A 17,564-nucleotide genomic window follows, 5' to 3' on the forward strand; every position below is an offset into this window, starting at 1 on the left:
CCTCCCTCCCTTTTCCCCTTCCTACACTTTTCCTCTGTCCTCCATCCCTCCCTCCCTCTTTCCCCTTCCTACACTTTTCCTCCTTCCTCATCCCTCCTTCCCTCTTCCCCTTCCTACAATTTTCCTCCTCCTCCATCCCTCCCTCCCTTTTCCCCTTCCTACACTGTTCCTCCACCCTCCATCCCTCCCTCCCTCTTACCCCTTCCTACACTTTTCCTCCTTCCTCATCCCTCCTTCCTCTTCCCCTTCCTACAATTTTCCTCCTCCTCCATCCCTCCCTCCCTTTTCCCCTTCCTACACTTTTCCTCCTCCTCCATCCCTCCCTCCCCTCTTTCCCCTTCCTACACTTGTCCTCCTCCCTCCATCCCTCCCTCCCCTCTTTCCCCATACTACACTTTTCCTCCTCCCTACATCCCTCTCTCCCATTTTCCCTTCCTACTCTTTTCCTCCTTCCTTCCACCCCCCAGCTCTCCCCACTTTCCTCCCACTTCTCAGTTTTTCTTTTTCTTCCCTAAGCAAAAAAAGTTTTTAAAAAGAAGCCAAACACTTCACTTAGAAGTTGAAATACAAAGAAAGAAAGAAAGAAAGAAAGAAAGAAAGAAAGAAAGAAAGAAACAAACAAACATTGTAAAAGGGATCTCTCCTCTACATTATTCTGTTATGGTTTAATCAGAGTTTAAATTAAGGTTGTATTGAATGTAATAAATGTAAATGGATTGTATGTGTGTAACTGTATGAATGAAGGGCTGTAGTTGATCTGCATGTTTGGATTTTACTGTTTTCTATTTAAGATCTCCATTTTTTAAGTTCACACCAAAATTATATACAGTTATCACCAGACTGTACCACTGAAATCCTTAATAAATGGCAGGTGTGATGGCATCTGCCTGGGTATGCAGGTCTAAACTGGGTCATTTCACTTCATACTGACATGATTTCCTACCCGAGCTGTTGTAGGTAGGTTAGAAGGATTATTTATTCATCTGAATGTTTGTTTAATGCGTCTATAACAAACGTAAATCATTGATGTAACGTCGAGACATGCAGAAGAATTGTTGGTGTTTGGCGCCCACTAGTGTACATCGTCAAGAACATCATCAGCTGAAACGCTCTTGCATGTTCATTTCCCTGCAAAACAATATAATTTTTTCTAGGTACACTTGCACATAGTTTTTGAATTAACTTGGCAGGTTGTTTTCTCCAAACATCTAGAGGGTCTATCCACAGATCTTCTGTAGATGTTGGCTGCTTTAAATCCTTCTGTCTCTTTATGTTATCCCAGACAGACTTGATAATGTTGTGAAACCATCACTTCCAGGACTCCTTGTTCTTCTCCACTCTGAAGATGACATTGGCTGTATGTTTGGGGTTGTTGTCCTGCTGCAGATACACTATACCCACTATACACTACATTGCCAAAAGTATTGGGTCACCTGGTCATAAGTACAGTATGTGATTTTTGAGCATCGCATTCCACATTTAGTACCAGTTTGCTCTTATAATTCCCTCCACTCTTCTGGGAAGATGTTCCACTAGATTTTGGAGTGTGCTTATGGATATTTGTGTTCATCAGCCACAAGAGTATTACAAATTATTACTCATGTAGGTGAGGAGACCTGGAGTGCAGTCAGCATTCAAATTCATCCCAAAGGTGTTCAGAAGGGATAAGAGCAGAGCTCTAGAGCAGGCCACTCAAGATCCTCCTCTCTAAAGCATGTAAAGCAGATCTTCAAGGAGCTCACTGCACAGGGGCATCATCATGCTGGAACAAGTTTTGGGTTTCCAAGTTCAAGTGAATGCAAAGTTTTATTAAAGCGCATCTAAAAGCGCACAATTGATTGAAAATCCGATGTATAGTTTATTTCCAAGCAAAATGGAGCAATGTTTATTGGAGTCAATGTTTATTGGAGTTTATTGATATTATTAATCAGTTTTGGTGTTATTTAATATTTTATCTAATGATCATGAATATTAAGGCAGTATACACTACTGTTTGTTCGTTTAACTCTGTGATCATCATGATAAAGCATTTTCGACCTCTAATACACTAGATATGCTTTACATGGGTTGGAGTGGAAGATCAGGCCTCAACCCTATTGAACACCTTTGGGATGAATGTGAGCACTGACTGCAACCCAGACCTCCTCATCTCACCTATATCAGTAATGTATATGTGACAAATAAAGTCTATTCAATTCAATTCTATTCTATTCTATTCTATTCTATTCTATTCTATTCTATTCTATTCTATTCTATTCTATTCTATTCTATTCTATTCTCTTTACACCCTTGTGGCTGAATGAATCTCACACAAATCTCCACAAATACACTCCAAAATCTATTGGAACATTTTCCATGAGATTAATGGTTATATAACAGCAAATTGGGACTAAATTGGGAGGTTCAAAAAGCAAAAAACTTTTGTCCATATAGTTCGAGTTAGTCAGGTTAATCGTGTATTTCGGTTAGATTAGTTTTTGCTGCCACCATGTGGTACACCGACTGTATTTCAGGTAGAAATGAGTGTATTAATGTAAAATGATTTATATTCCTTTCACAAAAATTTGAGATCCTGCTGGGTTTATTGTGCATCAGCTGGAAAGGTAATATCTATTAGGTAAATAGAAGAAGCTGATAGGAACTTTCCTGGTAAGAAAATATATGACTATAAAAATGATGTTGACACCTGAGTTTCATAGTCATGTTCAAGCTTTTCAAAGCAGAATTTGAAGCAGACAAATAATTAGAATGTCTATGTTTGATGTGTAAGTAAGATTGTCCTTTACTAAACATCAAATTTTCCTTTTACATCATTGGTTACAGAACCGATGCTGCGGTGTTTGTTGGATTTTGCTCTTTTGGATTGTTTATTGCATTCTTTTTTTTCAGTCAAAACTAGCTGAAACAGTGAACATATGAACATACTCATTAAAATAAATAAAAACTGCATAGGGAAATGAAGTTATTTGTGTTTATTGTGTACAAAAACAATTAACCGGCTTGAAATCGCCTTTACATCCAACAGATGTCACCAGGAAAACTGTTCATCTGCAGCACACAGGAGTTTCTGCACAATGAGAAAGCGTGTTATTGTCTCTTCTGTGTTTAACGTCATTGTAATGATAGAAATAGACTTTAAAATATTACTAAATGAAAGAATTTTCTACAATTACTCAGCACTGGTAGAGGAGTTTGAGCCTGGTGATGTCATTTTGGCTCATTTCTGTGGCTTGGCCAAAGGCCACATTGGGGTCAGGGAAGGGGATCATGGTGGGAAGGCCGTTCTTAGAGAAAGCAGTTCTGAAATAACATATAACAAAAAAACCTTTACAAAAAAAACCTTAACAAAAACACAAAACCTTCACAAAAAAGATATTTTGTTGTAATAAATACCCTAAAAAAATCAATCATCATAATGTTATACAAATATTACATATCGAAAATGATGAGTTTGGGAAATTATTTATCATGTTGTGACCTTTGGTACTGCATGACAGAGTTGTAATCGTAGGAAGTTCCACGATTTAGAGTTCGCTTTATGTTGAAGTTGCCTTTCATATCTATAGAAACAAACACAATAAGTAGATACTAAAGTCCCATCAACAATAACCAACCCTAATCTTGGATTAAATGTTGTGCAATTTAATCCCATACCGTCTGAAACATTCTCCCAGGCCACTTGAATATACTTGTCTCGGTCACTGCGGCTTTGCTCATGATGAAAGCCCAGAACATGAAGAAGCTCGTGTTGGATGATCTGGTGGTAGATACAACCATATTGAGCCAAAGACACCGTCTGCATACTGCCAGTATGTCCAATAAGAGACCAACATCTGTAATTAAAAAAAAATTTCAAATGCATTTTTGCAAAAGATTTTTGATGTCAATAATTTATACTAGTTCACATGTAAGGTTTGGGATTCTGTAGCATGGATGAAATGGACACCATGAAGTAAGGAACCAGAAGACCACCAACAGTGATATCCAGTTTGTTTATTCTGCAACCTTTGAAACATCTTCTTGTCTTCTGGAGTACACAGAACACGTTTTGGAAGGAGAAGTCGTTCTCATTGATCAGCCTCCCGTGCTCATAGATTGAGGCGGATAAATTAACACGAGTTAACACCAAAATTCCAGAGGAAATCCCTCCCCCCAAAAAAATAGTTTCCACTAATTGAACAATACAATAACTTTCTTATCGGGGCAAGATTTTGTCAAGTTCAAAAAAACATTTCTATTAAATCAACTAAATCTAAAAACAATTGCAATCGAAAAAAGTAATTGAATGTAATGAAAAATTTGAAAAATCTGAAAAATTAACTAAATCTGGTACTCGATCCTTAGTGAAGGTCATGGATCTAAATCGGCACACAACTTTTGCTTTGTAACAACAGCAAGGCTTTATTTTCTTTTACTTTTTAAATAATTTTCTAATCACTATCAAATATGACTAAGTATCAAAAATCTATATAGATTGAGTTGTGTTCGGCTGAAGCAAATAAAAATGAGAAAAAAAAAAGAATAAAGGAGATGATTATATTGTTAATGCGTACCCATTAATCGATTTGATGTTAATATAAGCCTTCTGATTGGTGCGTGGTATGAAGTGGATGCAGGAGACTGTGGAGAAGGAGTCCAGAGCCTTCTGGATAACCTGCATCTGAGTAGCAGCTACGGAAGAGGGCGACGAGGAAATAAATAATATTATAATAATATAATACGCTGATATTAATATCACAATATTAATCTGTTCGGCAGTGTTAGACTACAAAGTGTATTTTTTAGTAGGTAAAGAAATGTATGTATTTAAGTGTTAAGTTTTTAATATGTAGAGAATTGAATTATGATATAATATCTCATTTGAAAGTTCATATAACTGACATACAGTATGGGTAGGAGATCAGGTAGGGAACATAGACATTTCCATCAGGCGACTTTGGCCACTTGCAGCCAGTGGAAGTGCAGGGATCAGCGTTTTTCCAATTGCGAGTAGGAACAATGTCTCCTTCAGTCAGCACAGTTTCACCACTGGCAGGATCTAAACCATGGAACAGAGAATTCAGTGTAATAACATGCATCAATATACTGATGATCACATTGGAAAGAATTCAGTTGTGCTTATGTATAATTTGTAATGATCCGTAAGACCAGTGTTCTTAGACGTTATTACTAACATGTTTAAAAGAATGGTTAGGTTGAAACAAATAGTTCATCTGCCAACACGTGTTTAGAGTCCATGAGCTATGATGAGCTATTGATGTTGCTAGACAATGATTTAAAGTGATCTCTGCTAATAGTGATTCAGGAAATACAGTATCTGGACCATATCATTTAGTTCAGGAGTCATTTCATTATTGCACAACTTCAGACTTTGGCTTATGATGAACATTTTTTAAATAATTAATGGAAAAAAAAACCCACTTTAAATCTGTAATCTGTACTACACAGTTGAGTGCAAAGTTTTAGTGCTGTTTTCTCAGTGTCATACCATGCATCTTATACCCAGGGTTTCAGTGGTGTCCTACCTGAACCACTTTACCTCTTAATACCATCATTATGAGCCCCAAGACTCTAGAAACCATTAATAATAAAGAGAAATGCTGTATAGCAGAGCGCTGCATCACAGACAGGTATCTCAGGCAGTAAGAAAGATTGCCATTACTAAAGCAAGAAACCCGATTAAAAAAAATCAAACGTCTCCTTTCACTGTAGCCACAGCTGCACCACCCGCAGCTGTGGACATTGTGAAGAAAGGTTGACCTCTGAATCTTTTTTGTTTTGGTCGACCTTTCTTCACAATGTCCAGCTTTTTTTTAAATGTCTGTCTTGTAAATGTCCTTTTAAGTGTAACTGTGACCAAAAACATTTTTTTCCACTCTGTCATCATTTGGAATACAAAAATTGATTAAATCCTCATGAATATTTTTGAGCTTGTGCAGTTTTCCACAGATGCAGTTTGCAGTAGTTCCTTCTCTGACCCTCCAATCAAAAGACATGAAAATGCTGATGTGTTTCTACACCTTCTAGTGTGCCTCAGAGTGACCAAAATACAGACTGATACATATTCATGGGCAAAATGATATTTAAATGTAAGGCAGTGATTATGAGTTTAGGATTAGGAGAAAAGGCCTTGCTGGTCCTAGCGGCCCACCAATCTGTTTTCTTCTTCACTTACTGATTTTACTGTTTGCTCTCTCGATCAGTTCTCCAACAGGCAGATGAGAAAGAGGGTCCTCCATACAGTAGCTATAGAAATAAAAATGAGTTCAGTCTACATATATACACCATATACACCTAACAGGCACAACATTATGACTGGTGAAGTGAATAACACTGATTATCTTTTTATCATGGCACCTGTTAGTGGGTGGGATAAATTAGGCAGGATTTTGTCCTTAAAGTTCACGTGTTAAAAGCAGGACAAATGGGCGAGCGTAAGGATTTGAGTGATCTTGACAAGAGTCAAATTGTGACGTCTAGACGTCTGGGTCAGAGCATCTCCAAAACTGCAGCTCTTGTTCCTGGCTGTTCCTGGTTTGCAGTGGTCTTCATCTATCAAAAGTGCTCCAAGGAAGGAACAGTGGTGAACTGATGACCGGGTTGTGGGCTGCCAAGGCACACTGATGTACGTGGGGAGCGAAGGCTGGACCATGTGGCCAACAGATGAGCAACTATAGCTCAAATTGCAAAAGAAGTTTATGTTGTTAATGCTTGAAGGGTCATGACTGTTTTAGCAGCAGAAGGGGGATCGACACAATATTAGGCAGGTTGCCATAATTCTATGCCTGCTCATAATTCTATGCCTGCTATACTTTTATAATAATGGTAAAAGAGCATAAAACTTACCAACATGCACCAAAACACAGCGAGGACACAAAAAACAAGAACAACAACAGCAATCAATAAATGAATAATATTCCAACTTTTCACATGTCTGACTTCTAAATCATTCTGGATTGTAAAACTGAAAATGAATAGGTACAAGCTGTACATATCATCAGTCTGGTAGAGGAGGTTTAATATTGTGTGAAGAACAATAAGATCTTTAAGTAAACACACATCTGCATGAATGTCTCTTACCTCCTGTGCAGAACAGAACATCAGGACCAACAGAGCCACAGTCACCTTATACACAAACATGACAGCAAACATCCTGTAGATGTTGGAAACAAACATTAGTATATAGAACAAGACCCCCTGACCTGCTCAACTTGAAGTTCTGTTTACTCCCAAAACATCTCATCTAACTGAGAAATTCTCCAAACACTTAGTAGCACTTAGCAGTATTGTCTCAGACATTACAACACAAATAAGTCAATGATTCATTTAAGTAGAGAAAGTTCTCTTACCTCAGCCTTCCAAGAAAAAAATGAGATGCTACAGTGGCAAACTTAAGGGTTTTATACCCTTTTCTGTGGACCCAATGTGATGATGTACATATTGAGCAGCAAATGCTGAATCTTGAAAAGATTATCTTTACACGTGACTGTACATGTAACCATGTTATCAAGGAAGCGGATAGAGTTTTTCTTACGATCAGCACCACAATCACACCTCATGTGCGGTTACTTCACTCTGATGGAGACACTTTTAAGTCGTTTATTGTTGAGACTACTTACATCACTGTGATGTGACTGATGACTTTTCTGTTTCTGATTTTACATTCTTTAATCAATTATTTTCATATTCTCTTATTATTAATGTTCCGATGATCAAAATGTACTAATATAAATATAATTAACATCTATGGAAATAAGATGTGGTTGGTCACACTGCAAAATCCAATGTCATAAAACATAGTTAGTTGGGAACTGGTAGTTCAGTGGTTAAGGCTCTGGGTTACTAATTGGACGGTCAGGGGTTTAAGCCCCTAATGAATCATCTCAGACCCGTATAAAGAACCTGTGCATTTATTAAACTCTGTAAGATCTGTACATCTTATTAAATTTCTGCAGGTGTGTGTGTGTGTACAGACACATGCAATATGCTTTATATGTTCACTGACATTTTTTGACACTGCAGATGAGCCACGTAAAGGAAGACATCTGTTTGCACGTTTGGGATACAGATTTTTTTCGCTGCCATCATGTGGTGTACACACACTGTGTCAGCATTTTTCACCTCAGTGACCTAACACCTAAATTCGGTTTCATTTGTTTTCAGTGTAAAACTGTTGAATGCAGTTTTATACTCCTTTGGAGAATTAAAGATTGTGTAAAGCAGAAGTCCTCAATCTTTTTTGCACCACGGACCCGTTTAAATCAAGACAATTTTTCCAGAAACTGCTCACGGACATAACTACCTAGTATTATGGGCGGCATAATATAGTACTTTTATACACAGTGGTGAATGAAATACAAACCATGTACTTAAGAATAAGAGAGATACAGTAGGTAAAGTTTTCACTTGAGTAAAGGTACAAAAATATGATGTACTATGATCTATTATGGCTTATATATATAGTGTGTGCGCTGTTCTTGCAGTAATTTAAGTAAAAAGTAAGATATTTGACTTTGAAATTGTAGAGAAGTTAAAGTAAAAGTCTCCCCAAATGGAAATACTTCAGTGAAGTACATATACACGAAATAGCTACTTAATTACAGTAAGTGTACAGTAAGTACTTAAGTGGACATTTACTTTGTTATTGCCCACCTTTGATTATACATATATGATCTAATTATTCATTTAATTATTACATATGTAATAAAAATGTAACTCAAATCACCATAACGCATTAACTGAATTTTATCAATGCATTCAAAAAAACTTATTCATGACTAAAACAAGTGCAGACATTTGGCATTGGTGGAAATGTTTTAAAATATGTGAGTCAATAAAATGGAAATAATATCACATTTAAAAGTGTTTATCATTTTAGTTTGGCCTGGTACCAAATGATCCAGTGCCTGGTACCGATCCACAGCCCAGTAGCTAGGTACCCCTGCTGTAGAGTTTATTCTGACCTTGAAACCTGACCTTCACATTCATATGCCTTTTTTTTATACCTGTATAACAGTAAGGATACACAATAATTTATATTTCTCTCTCCCTGTCACCCCTCTTCAGGCCTGGACATGTTTCAGTTTGACAACGGTTCTGTCGGAGTTGGATGTTGGACTGAAAGATCTCGAGTGAATGAATGTTGTTCAGAAAATATTTTCAACCTTTAAGTCCTGGCTTTAGCACACCTTTAGAATCTGTCTGATAATAGGAGTGTTGCTAGGGGCTATGCTGTGGGTGTCTATGATGTCCTGACTTCACTTTAATTCTGTACACTAACTCATCAACTTCCATTATCAGTCCTGTGACTGTTAAGTCATCAGTGAATTTGATGATGTTGTTGTTCTGCAAGTGGGTGAAAAGTATGTAGAGCATGGGGCTCAGCATGAAGACCCTTCAGAGATCCTGTGTTTATGGCTATTGTCCTGGATGTAACAAAAGACAAAAGAGGTATGGTATAGCTACAGTTTAGCAAATATTTCGTGGTTTTCTCCACTCGGTGAACTTTTATGTCTTGTGGCCATCAAAAAATGTAAGTGAGCTGTGCCATTCACATTTTCGACAATGTGCACAAAACTGTTATTCAGCAACATACAGATGTAAGTATGAAATCAGTTTTATTAAACTTTAGTAAATTTGTTGAGTTTTTATTTGATTAATACAAACACAAACAGCTTTGTACTGTACATGTGGCCCTGTGTGCACCGTTTCACCACTGGTAAACTGATATAAAAGGAACAGTAGCCAATCCCAACAGAAGAGAGAGATGAAGAGCTGAGTTGGTGGTTCTGACAAAAAAAAAATAACAACAACAAAAAATAGCCACACAATATACAAGAATATACAGCAACATATATTAGCTCAATCTAAAAGAGAGAGATAATTTCACCACTTGAATAACTTGTTGCCTCATGTCATTTAACGGGCAACGCAAAAATAAGGCAAAGGGAATCTTTATGTGTACGCTAAAAAAGATTCACATTTGTTTAGCATTGAGAACATTCTATATTGATGTGTGTCTTCAGTGGACATTGGACTTCCATACTTTCTTACATACAGTAACTTAAATACAATAATAATAATAATAATAATAATAATAATAATAATAATAATAATTATCATTATCATTATCATTATTATTATTATAATTGTATATCCTCACATCACTCAAAAACATATATGTCCAACATATATGCATACAGTTGCATTATACACCCATATGTTATATCGATATATTTTACTTGCATGTTTATTTATATATATATATATATATATATATATATATATATATATATATATATATATATATTTATTAAGAAATGAAACAGTCCATAATTTCTGTATTTATGGATGCTTATAAAGTGTGTACTTTTAAATTTGGACATCAATGGTCTTTTTCAACAACAGATACAATCCTAAGTGTGTGTGTGTGTGTGTGTGTGTGTGTGTGTGTGTGTGTGTGTGTGTGTGTGGTGTTGTAAAAGCAAGACAAGTAAAAGCATCCAATCAAAGTATCTTTGTAAATTGGCACTCTTCAATATAGGGCAACAGAGCCAACTTGGCAAAATATGAAGAGAGATATATAAATCCTGGGTGTTGTCCTTACTAACAATGGTAAATTGTATTTGTGTGTGTGTGTTGGCCATCATAGCATATTAGCATTTATCAAACAGCCACAAAACATGAAAGAACAATAAAATTATAAAAAAATATTACATGCACACAAAACATGAAAACTAACATATGGGTTAAGGAGTTAGCGTTAGAGTGGGGTTGGGGTTGGAGGTTGGCGTTAGTGTGGGGTTAGGGTTAGAGTGGGGTTATTGTTAGTGGCTTAGTGTTTAAGTTGGGGCTAGGTTTAGAGGGGTTAGGGTAATATTGAGTTTAATGTAAGTGGTTTAGGGTTAGAGTGAGGTTTAGTGTTGGCATTAGAGTGGGGTTTTGCTGGGGTTGAGGTAGAATGTGGGGTTTAGGTGAGAGCAAGGTTAGTGTTAGGGGTTAGGGTTAGAGTGGGGTTTGTGTTTAGGTTGGGACTGGATTGAGATTAGTGTTGGTGTTATGGTTAGATTGGGGTTAGGGTTAGAGTGGGGTTAGGGTTAGGGCATTAGGGTTAGAGTGGGGTTAGCATTAGGGTTAGGGTTAGAGTGGGATAGAGTGCGGTTAGTGTTAGGGGTTAAGGTTAGACTGGGGGTATGGTTAGAGTGGGGTTAGGGTTAGGGGAGGGTAAGAGTGGGGTTAGTGTTAGAGTGGGGTAGGGTAACATTGGGGTTAGGGTTAGAGTGGGGTTAGTGTTAGGGATTAGGGTTAAAGTGGGGTTAGAGGTTTAGGGTTAGATTAGGGTTAGGGTTAGGGGTTAGGGTTAAAATGAGGTTAGAGTGGGGTTAGGTTAGGGGTTAGGGTAAGAGTGGGGTTAGAGTTAGGGGTTAGGGTTAAAGTGGGGTTAGAGGTTTAGGGTTAGAGTGGGGTTAAGGTTAAAATGAGGTTAGAGTGGGGTTAGGGTTAGGGGTTAGGGTTAGAGTGGGGTTAGAGTTGTGTTAGTGTTAGGAGGTAAGGGCTAGAGTGGGGTTAGAGTGGAGTTAGGGTTAGAGTGGGGTTAAGATTAGGGTTAGAGTGGGGTTAGTGTTAGAGTGGGGTTAGGGTTAGGGAGTTGGGGTTAGAACGGAGTTTGTTTTGGGTTTATGGTTAGATTAGGGTTAGGGTTAGACTGAGGCTAGTGTAAAGGGGTTAGGGGTTAGTGTAAATGGGTTAGGTTAGACTGGGGTTAGTGTAAAGAGGTTATGGTAAGACTGGGGTTAGTGTAAAGGGGTTAGAGTTAGAGTGGGGTTGGGTTAGTGTAAAGGGGTATGGTTAGAGTGTGGTTAGTGTTAAGGTTATGGTTGGAGTGGGTTTACTGTTAGAGTGGGGTAAAATTTGAGTGGGGTTAGACTGGGGTTTGGGTTGGGGTTAGGGTTAGAGTGGGAAGAGTGGGGTTAGGGTTAGAGGTTAGAGTTAGAGTGTGGTTAGTGTTGGGGTTATGGTTGGAGTGTGGTTAGTGTTAAGGGGTTAGAGCTAGTCTAGGTTAGTGTAAAGGAGTTAGGGTTGGAGTGGTGTTAGTGTTAGAGTGGGGTTAGGGTTAGAGTTGGGTTGGGGGTAGGGTAAGAGTGGGGCTAGGGTTAGAGTGGGGTTAGGGTTAGGGGTTAGTGTTATAGTGGGGTTAGGGTTAGAGTGGGGTTAGAGGGTTATGGTTAGAGTGGGGTTAGGTTTAGGGGTTAGGGTTAAAATTAGGTTAGAGTTGGGTTAGGGGTTGGGGTAAGAGTGGGGTTAGGGTTAGGTGGTTAGGGTTAGAGTGGGGTTAGAGTTGGGTTAGTGTTAGGGGTTAGGCGAGTGGGGTTAGAGTGGAGTTAGGGTTAGAGTGGGGTTAGGGTTAGGGTTAGAGTGGGGTTAGTGTTAGAGTGGGGTTAGTGTTGGGGTTATGGTTGGAGTGTGGTTAGTGTTAAGGGGTTAGAGCTAGTCTAGGTTGGTGTAAAGGAGTTAGGGTTAGAGTGGGGTTTGTGTTAGAGTGGGGTTAGGGTTAGAGTTGGGTTGGGGGTAGGGTAAGAGTGGGGCTAGGGTTAGAGTGGGGTTAGGGTTAGGGGTTAGTGTTAGAGTGGGGTTAGAGTTAGAGTGGGGTTAGAGGGTTATGGTTAGAGTGGGGTTAGGTTTAGGGGTTAGGGGTTAAAATTAGGTTAGAGTTGGGTTAGGGGTTGGGGTAAGAGTGGGGTTAGGGTTAGGTGGTTAGGGTTAGAGTGGGGTTAGAGTTGGGTTAGTGTTAGGGGTTAGGCGAGTGGGGTTAGAGTGGAGTTAGGGTTAGAGTGGGGTTAGGGTTAGGGTTAGAGTGGGGTTAGTGTTAGAGTGGGGTTAGTGTTGGGGTTATGGTTGGAGTGTGGTTAGTGTTAAGGGGTTAGAGCTAGTCTAGGTTGGTGTAAAGGAGTTAGGGTTAGAGTGGGGTTTGTGTTGGGGTTACAGTTAGATTAGGGTTAGTGTTATAGTGGGGTTAGGGTCAGAGTGGGGTTAGTGTAAAGGGGTTAGGGTTATAGTTGGGTTAAGTGTTAGGGTTGAGTTAGATGTTATGGTTAGGGGTTGGGTTTGGAGAGAGGTTCGAGTAGGGTTAGGGTTAGAATGGGGTAAGTGGTTAAATGTTAGGGTTAGGGGTTAAGGTTTAGAGTGGGGTTGTGATTAGGGGCTAAGCGTTAGGGTGGGGGTAATGTTAGGTGATTATGTGTTCATGTAGAGTTAGGTATTAAGGTTAGGAGGTCTGGGTTACGGTGGGGTTAGGAGTTAGGGGTTAGTGTTGGGTCAAACTTTAGAAGTTAGATTTATGAGGATTAGGGTTTGAGATTTTCCATTTAAAGATCAGATTTTTTCTTGTTTTTATTTGGGGATCAGATTTTATTTAAAAATATTTTTTTTTTTTGTAAGGAAAGAAATAATGAATAAAAGTAAATAACGCTGTTAGTATGTAAGTCCTGGTATCCAAGTATCCTGTGGCAAGTTAAAAATTGGAGAAAACAATTTTCTCAACCACATTCAGATTACACCAATTTAATATGTTGACATTTAGGAGCACTGTCTACATTTTAACTGCCAATAAAGCAAAAATATTAGCTGGTTGGATGCCTCCTTGCAGTAAGGTCATCAGTGTGTAGTTTAGTGTGGGTCTGCATTGGGATGGAGGGGTAGTTAAGAGTAATACCCAAACCTAAGCTCTTTTCCACCTATATTCATATCACCTGTTTTCAATCTCCCTGAGCAGTGTGTGGTTTTGTGTCAGGACTACTGTCTCCTGTTTGGTTGGAAGGTAGGTCTGTCTTCTAAACTACCTTATTTGAGACAAAATTTGCATGTGACACAGCTCTGTATGTGCATCTCTTGAAAAAGTTTGCTTAATAATTATGATGACATTCATACCTACAACTACACATAAAGCCATTATACAAATACATAGAAAAATATATAGTCATCTGAATGACACTTTTTACAATGATACAATATTATAGTTACATTTTAACATCATGAAAGTGAGTCATGAATTTTGTATCATTTTTAGTGCTCTGTTTTAATTTAGCGTGCAGCAATCACACGTTTTATTGACAGCAGCTGGAATGAAATACTACTACGTAAATGTCACAATGTAATAATCTAGTCGTTTTTGAAATCCTATACACTAACAACTATGACAATGCCAAGGGTTCAATCAGTTATTCAATACACATCATGAAAAGGTTTGGAATAGTTAAACATTAGATAGTCCATATAGTAGAAGTCATAAACCCTCTGCCTGTCGGAGGCACTGAGCTGTGTGAAGTAATGCTGCGTGATACGTGTGGAAGTCCTCGCCGCTTCAGGGTTTCTGTCCTTGAAAGTGGGGAACGTGAGGTTTTTTGGAGCACCCACTCTATGCAAAAGAAAGTTCGCTTCCTCCTCAATGGTCTCGAATTTGCCAATGAAATCATAGTCAAGCAGGCATGGACTGCACAGCTGACTTACTGGCTCCCAGTGGATGTCCATACCTATGGGACGGTGTACATCCAGCAGGTAACGGATAAATTCCTGAAAAGTGACCCCACTTCCTGTCCTGAGTGCTGATTTTGATGCATTCACCCTGTACTTGGAGATTATGGGCTTGCCAAACACTGGATGGTAGTAGGAGTTTGGGCTCTCAAATTTGTCTCTGTATGCTGAGACCAGACGCTCCATCGGCTCCCGGATGAACAGCACCTTGGTGTAGGAACGGAGACGCTCAGAGACTGCATGCTGGTCCAAGCTGTCTAGTCGTGTTAAGTGGTTGCTGTAGTGAACAGTCTCATGGTTTATCTTTTGAGTGGAGGACGCAACACCAGCAAGCACCATCAGAACTCGCTTCCAATTGGAGCAGCCTGCTTTGGGGACTTCACAGTAAAGCAGCTTGTGCCTGTCCTCTACATAAATTCGAGACACATGGTGCGATGTTACTGTTTGCGAGATGTTGCTTCGGTATTTGGCACAGACTTCCTTGATCAGCTTGTGACGAGTCTTCTGCATATGATAAAAGTGCTGCCAGCTTTTGGGTGTAGGCGAAGATAATGACGAGGAGTTGGAGAGTGACCGAATTGCTGAGCTTGTCTTGAGAAGTTTCCGATGGCGTTTGGTAACACGATGAGAGGCTTGATCAAGTTTGCTCCAGTTGAATGCCGGAGAATGGACTGGCGAGATATAGTTATTAACACTTGGTCCATTGGGTCTGTGTTGTCTTTTAAAAGAAACTGCAGACATTCTGCCTGTAATGTTGCTATCCTGCTGTCCACAAAGTTCCTATATAGATAAACATATGATAGTAGAAGAGTATGGGTTATAAAGTGTCAAATTATAGATAGGAATTCATGTCAGTGTTTCAATATTGATTCAATCCTACTATTCAATTTACGGAGTCCAAAGAGGTAATTGATTGTAGTGTTTTTTTCCTTTCTTGTTTTCTCATGGTTATAGTTATTATTCATGATGCTGCTTCTAGAACATGCTCTTATGCCAAATACACAGAAAAATTAAGCGCTGATCATGAAGAAACAACTTTTGTTATGTTGAAATCACAAGAAAATTAAGTTGTGATCATCAGAAAACAAGAAAGAAAAAAATATGATGCATGGCTTCTTAGGACTTCCATATCAACTACATGAATGATAAAAACAAAATGATTATGGATAACATAGATCATAAAACTAATCTGCTGTTCTTTATTCAACCACATGATGGTGTACTCTCCGTACTTATTAAGCTAAACATTTCTACCTTCTCTCTTCTGAGACATCTTGGTTATTAATTACACTTACAATCCAGCAGTGTGATACACAATTTTAATGGCAATGTTAATACCCATTTGCCTGACTTGAGTATTGAGATTTACTCAGCCTTTGGGATTTGTAATTTGGACTCCCTTTACCTTGAGGTTTTCGAACAAATTTCACTGCCCATACCAGACTTAAATGTGGAAGTCTGAAAGAGATTTCCAGGAGAGAAATAAAACAGCAACAATGGAACTGGTAAAGGAGTTAGAGGTATTGAACACAAATATAAACATCCATCATTTGGAGTTGTATATTGCTAAGGCACGTGTGAATAAGAAGCCTCTACTTCAAGACCAATGTAACAAGAGCCATCATGTGATTAACAGGTCAAAGCTCCAGTCTTCTGGAGAACTGTTCTCTGTTCAGATACCATATTTTAACTGTGTAGCCATCATCATGGTCAGAACAAGTATGGACGAAAACAGATGAGTCTTTTGAAGTAAACAACGCCCCCAACTCTAAAGCATCGGCGTGGCAGCATCATTTAGTGGGGTGTTTTTATTTTTTAGAAAAGATACTAGTGCAAATAGATTATACAGAATATTATCTAGAAATTCTGAGGGAACTCATAAAGACATAAACCAAAGAATTAAATCTTGTTCACAACTGACAACTGGATTCAGCAGGACAGTGGTTCTATGTATATCTCTAAATTTGTGTCAAAGAGTCCATTACAAACCCTGACCCTTGATTTGTTGGTGGAACTGAATAAACTTGTCCAGTCATGAACTCCAACACATTTGACAGATTTAACCAATTAAAAGGTGATCAACCATGTAATAAAAACTTATATACTTACAACCTGAATCCAAAATTCTGACCCACTTAAAAGTTATCATAGGTAAAGTCTAAAATAAGACTGACTCTTATCTAAGATTGTAAAAAAACCAGATCTGATTGATTTAACAAAGGAAATACATGATAAAAAAGAACAAGGACAGTTGGAAGTGATGGTCTGGCCCCCACGGAGCCTTGATCTCAACATCATCAAGTCTGTCTGGGATTGCATGAAGAGACAAAAGGATTGGAGACAGCCTACACCTACAGAAGATCTGTAGTTATTTCTCCAAGATGTTTGGAAAAACCTATATAAAGAGTTTCTTCAAAAACTTGAATGTATCTAGAAGAATTGATGCTGTTTTTTAGGCAAAGGATAGTCACACCAAATATTGATTTGGATCAATATTTGATTAGATTTTAATTTGATTTGGATTTCTATTCTGTTTATTTACTTTCCATGTTTTAATTGTAAAATTAAACACTATTATGTCTAAAACCTAAACTTCTGCAATTTATTGTATAAATAATATATATAATTATATTGCATGATTGTCGTGAGTTAACTGGTGATTAATTACAACTTAATCGCACATTAGTTTCTGTTCTTAATGTACCTGAAAGTATTACTTTTCAACTCTAACCAACATGGACATAGACACATATGGATGTTTTATGCAAATGTATGTTTACTATTAATGAAACCAAACTCAACATAGAGCATAAAGACAAAATATTCTTGCGAAATTTTAAATTAAGTGTGTGTGTGTGTGTGTGTGTGTGTGTGTGTGTGTGTGTGTGTGTATTAAACGTATTCTCTTACCTCTCTTATCTGCCATGTCAAGCCATTGAAATTGACCCCTGGAAAACAGAGAGCAGGAAAGTGAGTTATTATCCAATCTGTACCTGCATTATGACATGATCTGGATTTTGTAATGACTCAAAGCC

At 38.2% G+C, this 17,564-nt stretch overlaps 2 protein-coding genes across 9 annotated transcripts in view; both read right to left on the reverse strand.

Annotated features, from left to right (window-relative positions):
- Positions 1–3,000: 3,000 nt before the first annotated feature.
- LOC124395958 (low choriolytic enzyme-like) lies at positions 3,001–6,239 on the reverse strand. Its single transcript, XM_046864855.1, has 7 exons — positions 6,176–6,239; positions 4,886–5,038; positions 4,554–4,671; positions 3,655–3,833; positions 3,479–3,560; positions 3,174–3,300; positions 3,001–3,067 (listed from the first exon to the last, which is right to left on the reverse strand). Exons 1-6 carry the CDS (start codon positions 6,237–6,239, stop codon positions 3,174–3,176), a joined length of 723 nt encoding a protein of 240 aa, XP_046720811.1. The 3' UTR covers positions 3,001–3,067.
- Positions 6,240–14,055: 7,816 nt separating this feature from the next.
- Positions 14,056–17,564, reverse strand: part of LOC124395768 (carbohydrate sulfotransferase 8-like) — a 102,982-nt gene continuing 99,473 nt past the window's right edge. For all 8 annotated transcript variants that reach the window (XM_046864592.1, XM_046864589.1, XM_046864588.1 and 5 more), the window contains 2 exons: positions 17,440–17,477; positions 14,056–15,309 (listed from right to left, as the gene is read on the reverse strand). In XM_046864592.1, coding sequence (XP_046720548.1) covers positions 14,221–15,309; positions 17,440–17,477 — 1,127 coding nt within the window. In that variant the 3' untranslated portion in view covers positions 14,056–14,220. The remainder of the gene's footprint in view (positions 15,310–17,439; positions 17,478–17,564) is intronic.

The sequence above is a fragment of the Silurus meridionalis genome, chromosome 13 (assembly GCF_014805685.1).
Source record: "Silurus meridionalis isolate SWU-2019-XX chromosome 13, ASM1480568v1, whole genome shotgun sequence".
In the NCBI taxonomy this organism is placed as follows: domain Eukaryota; kingdom Metazoa; phylum Chordata; class Actinopteri; order Siluriformes; family Siluridae; genus Silurus; species Silurus meridionalis.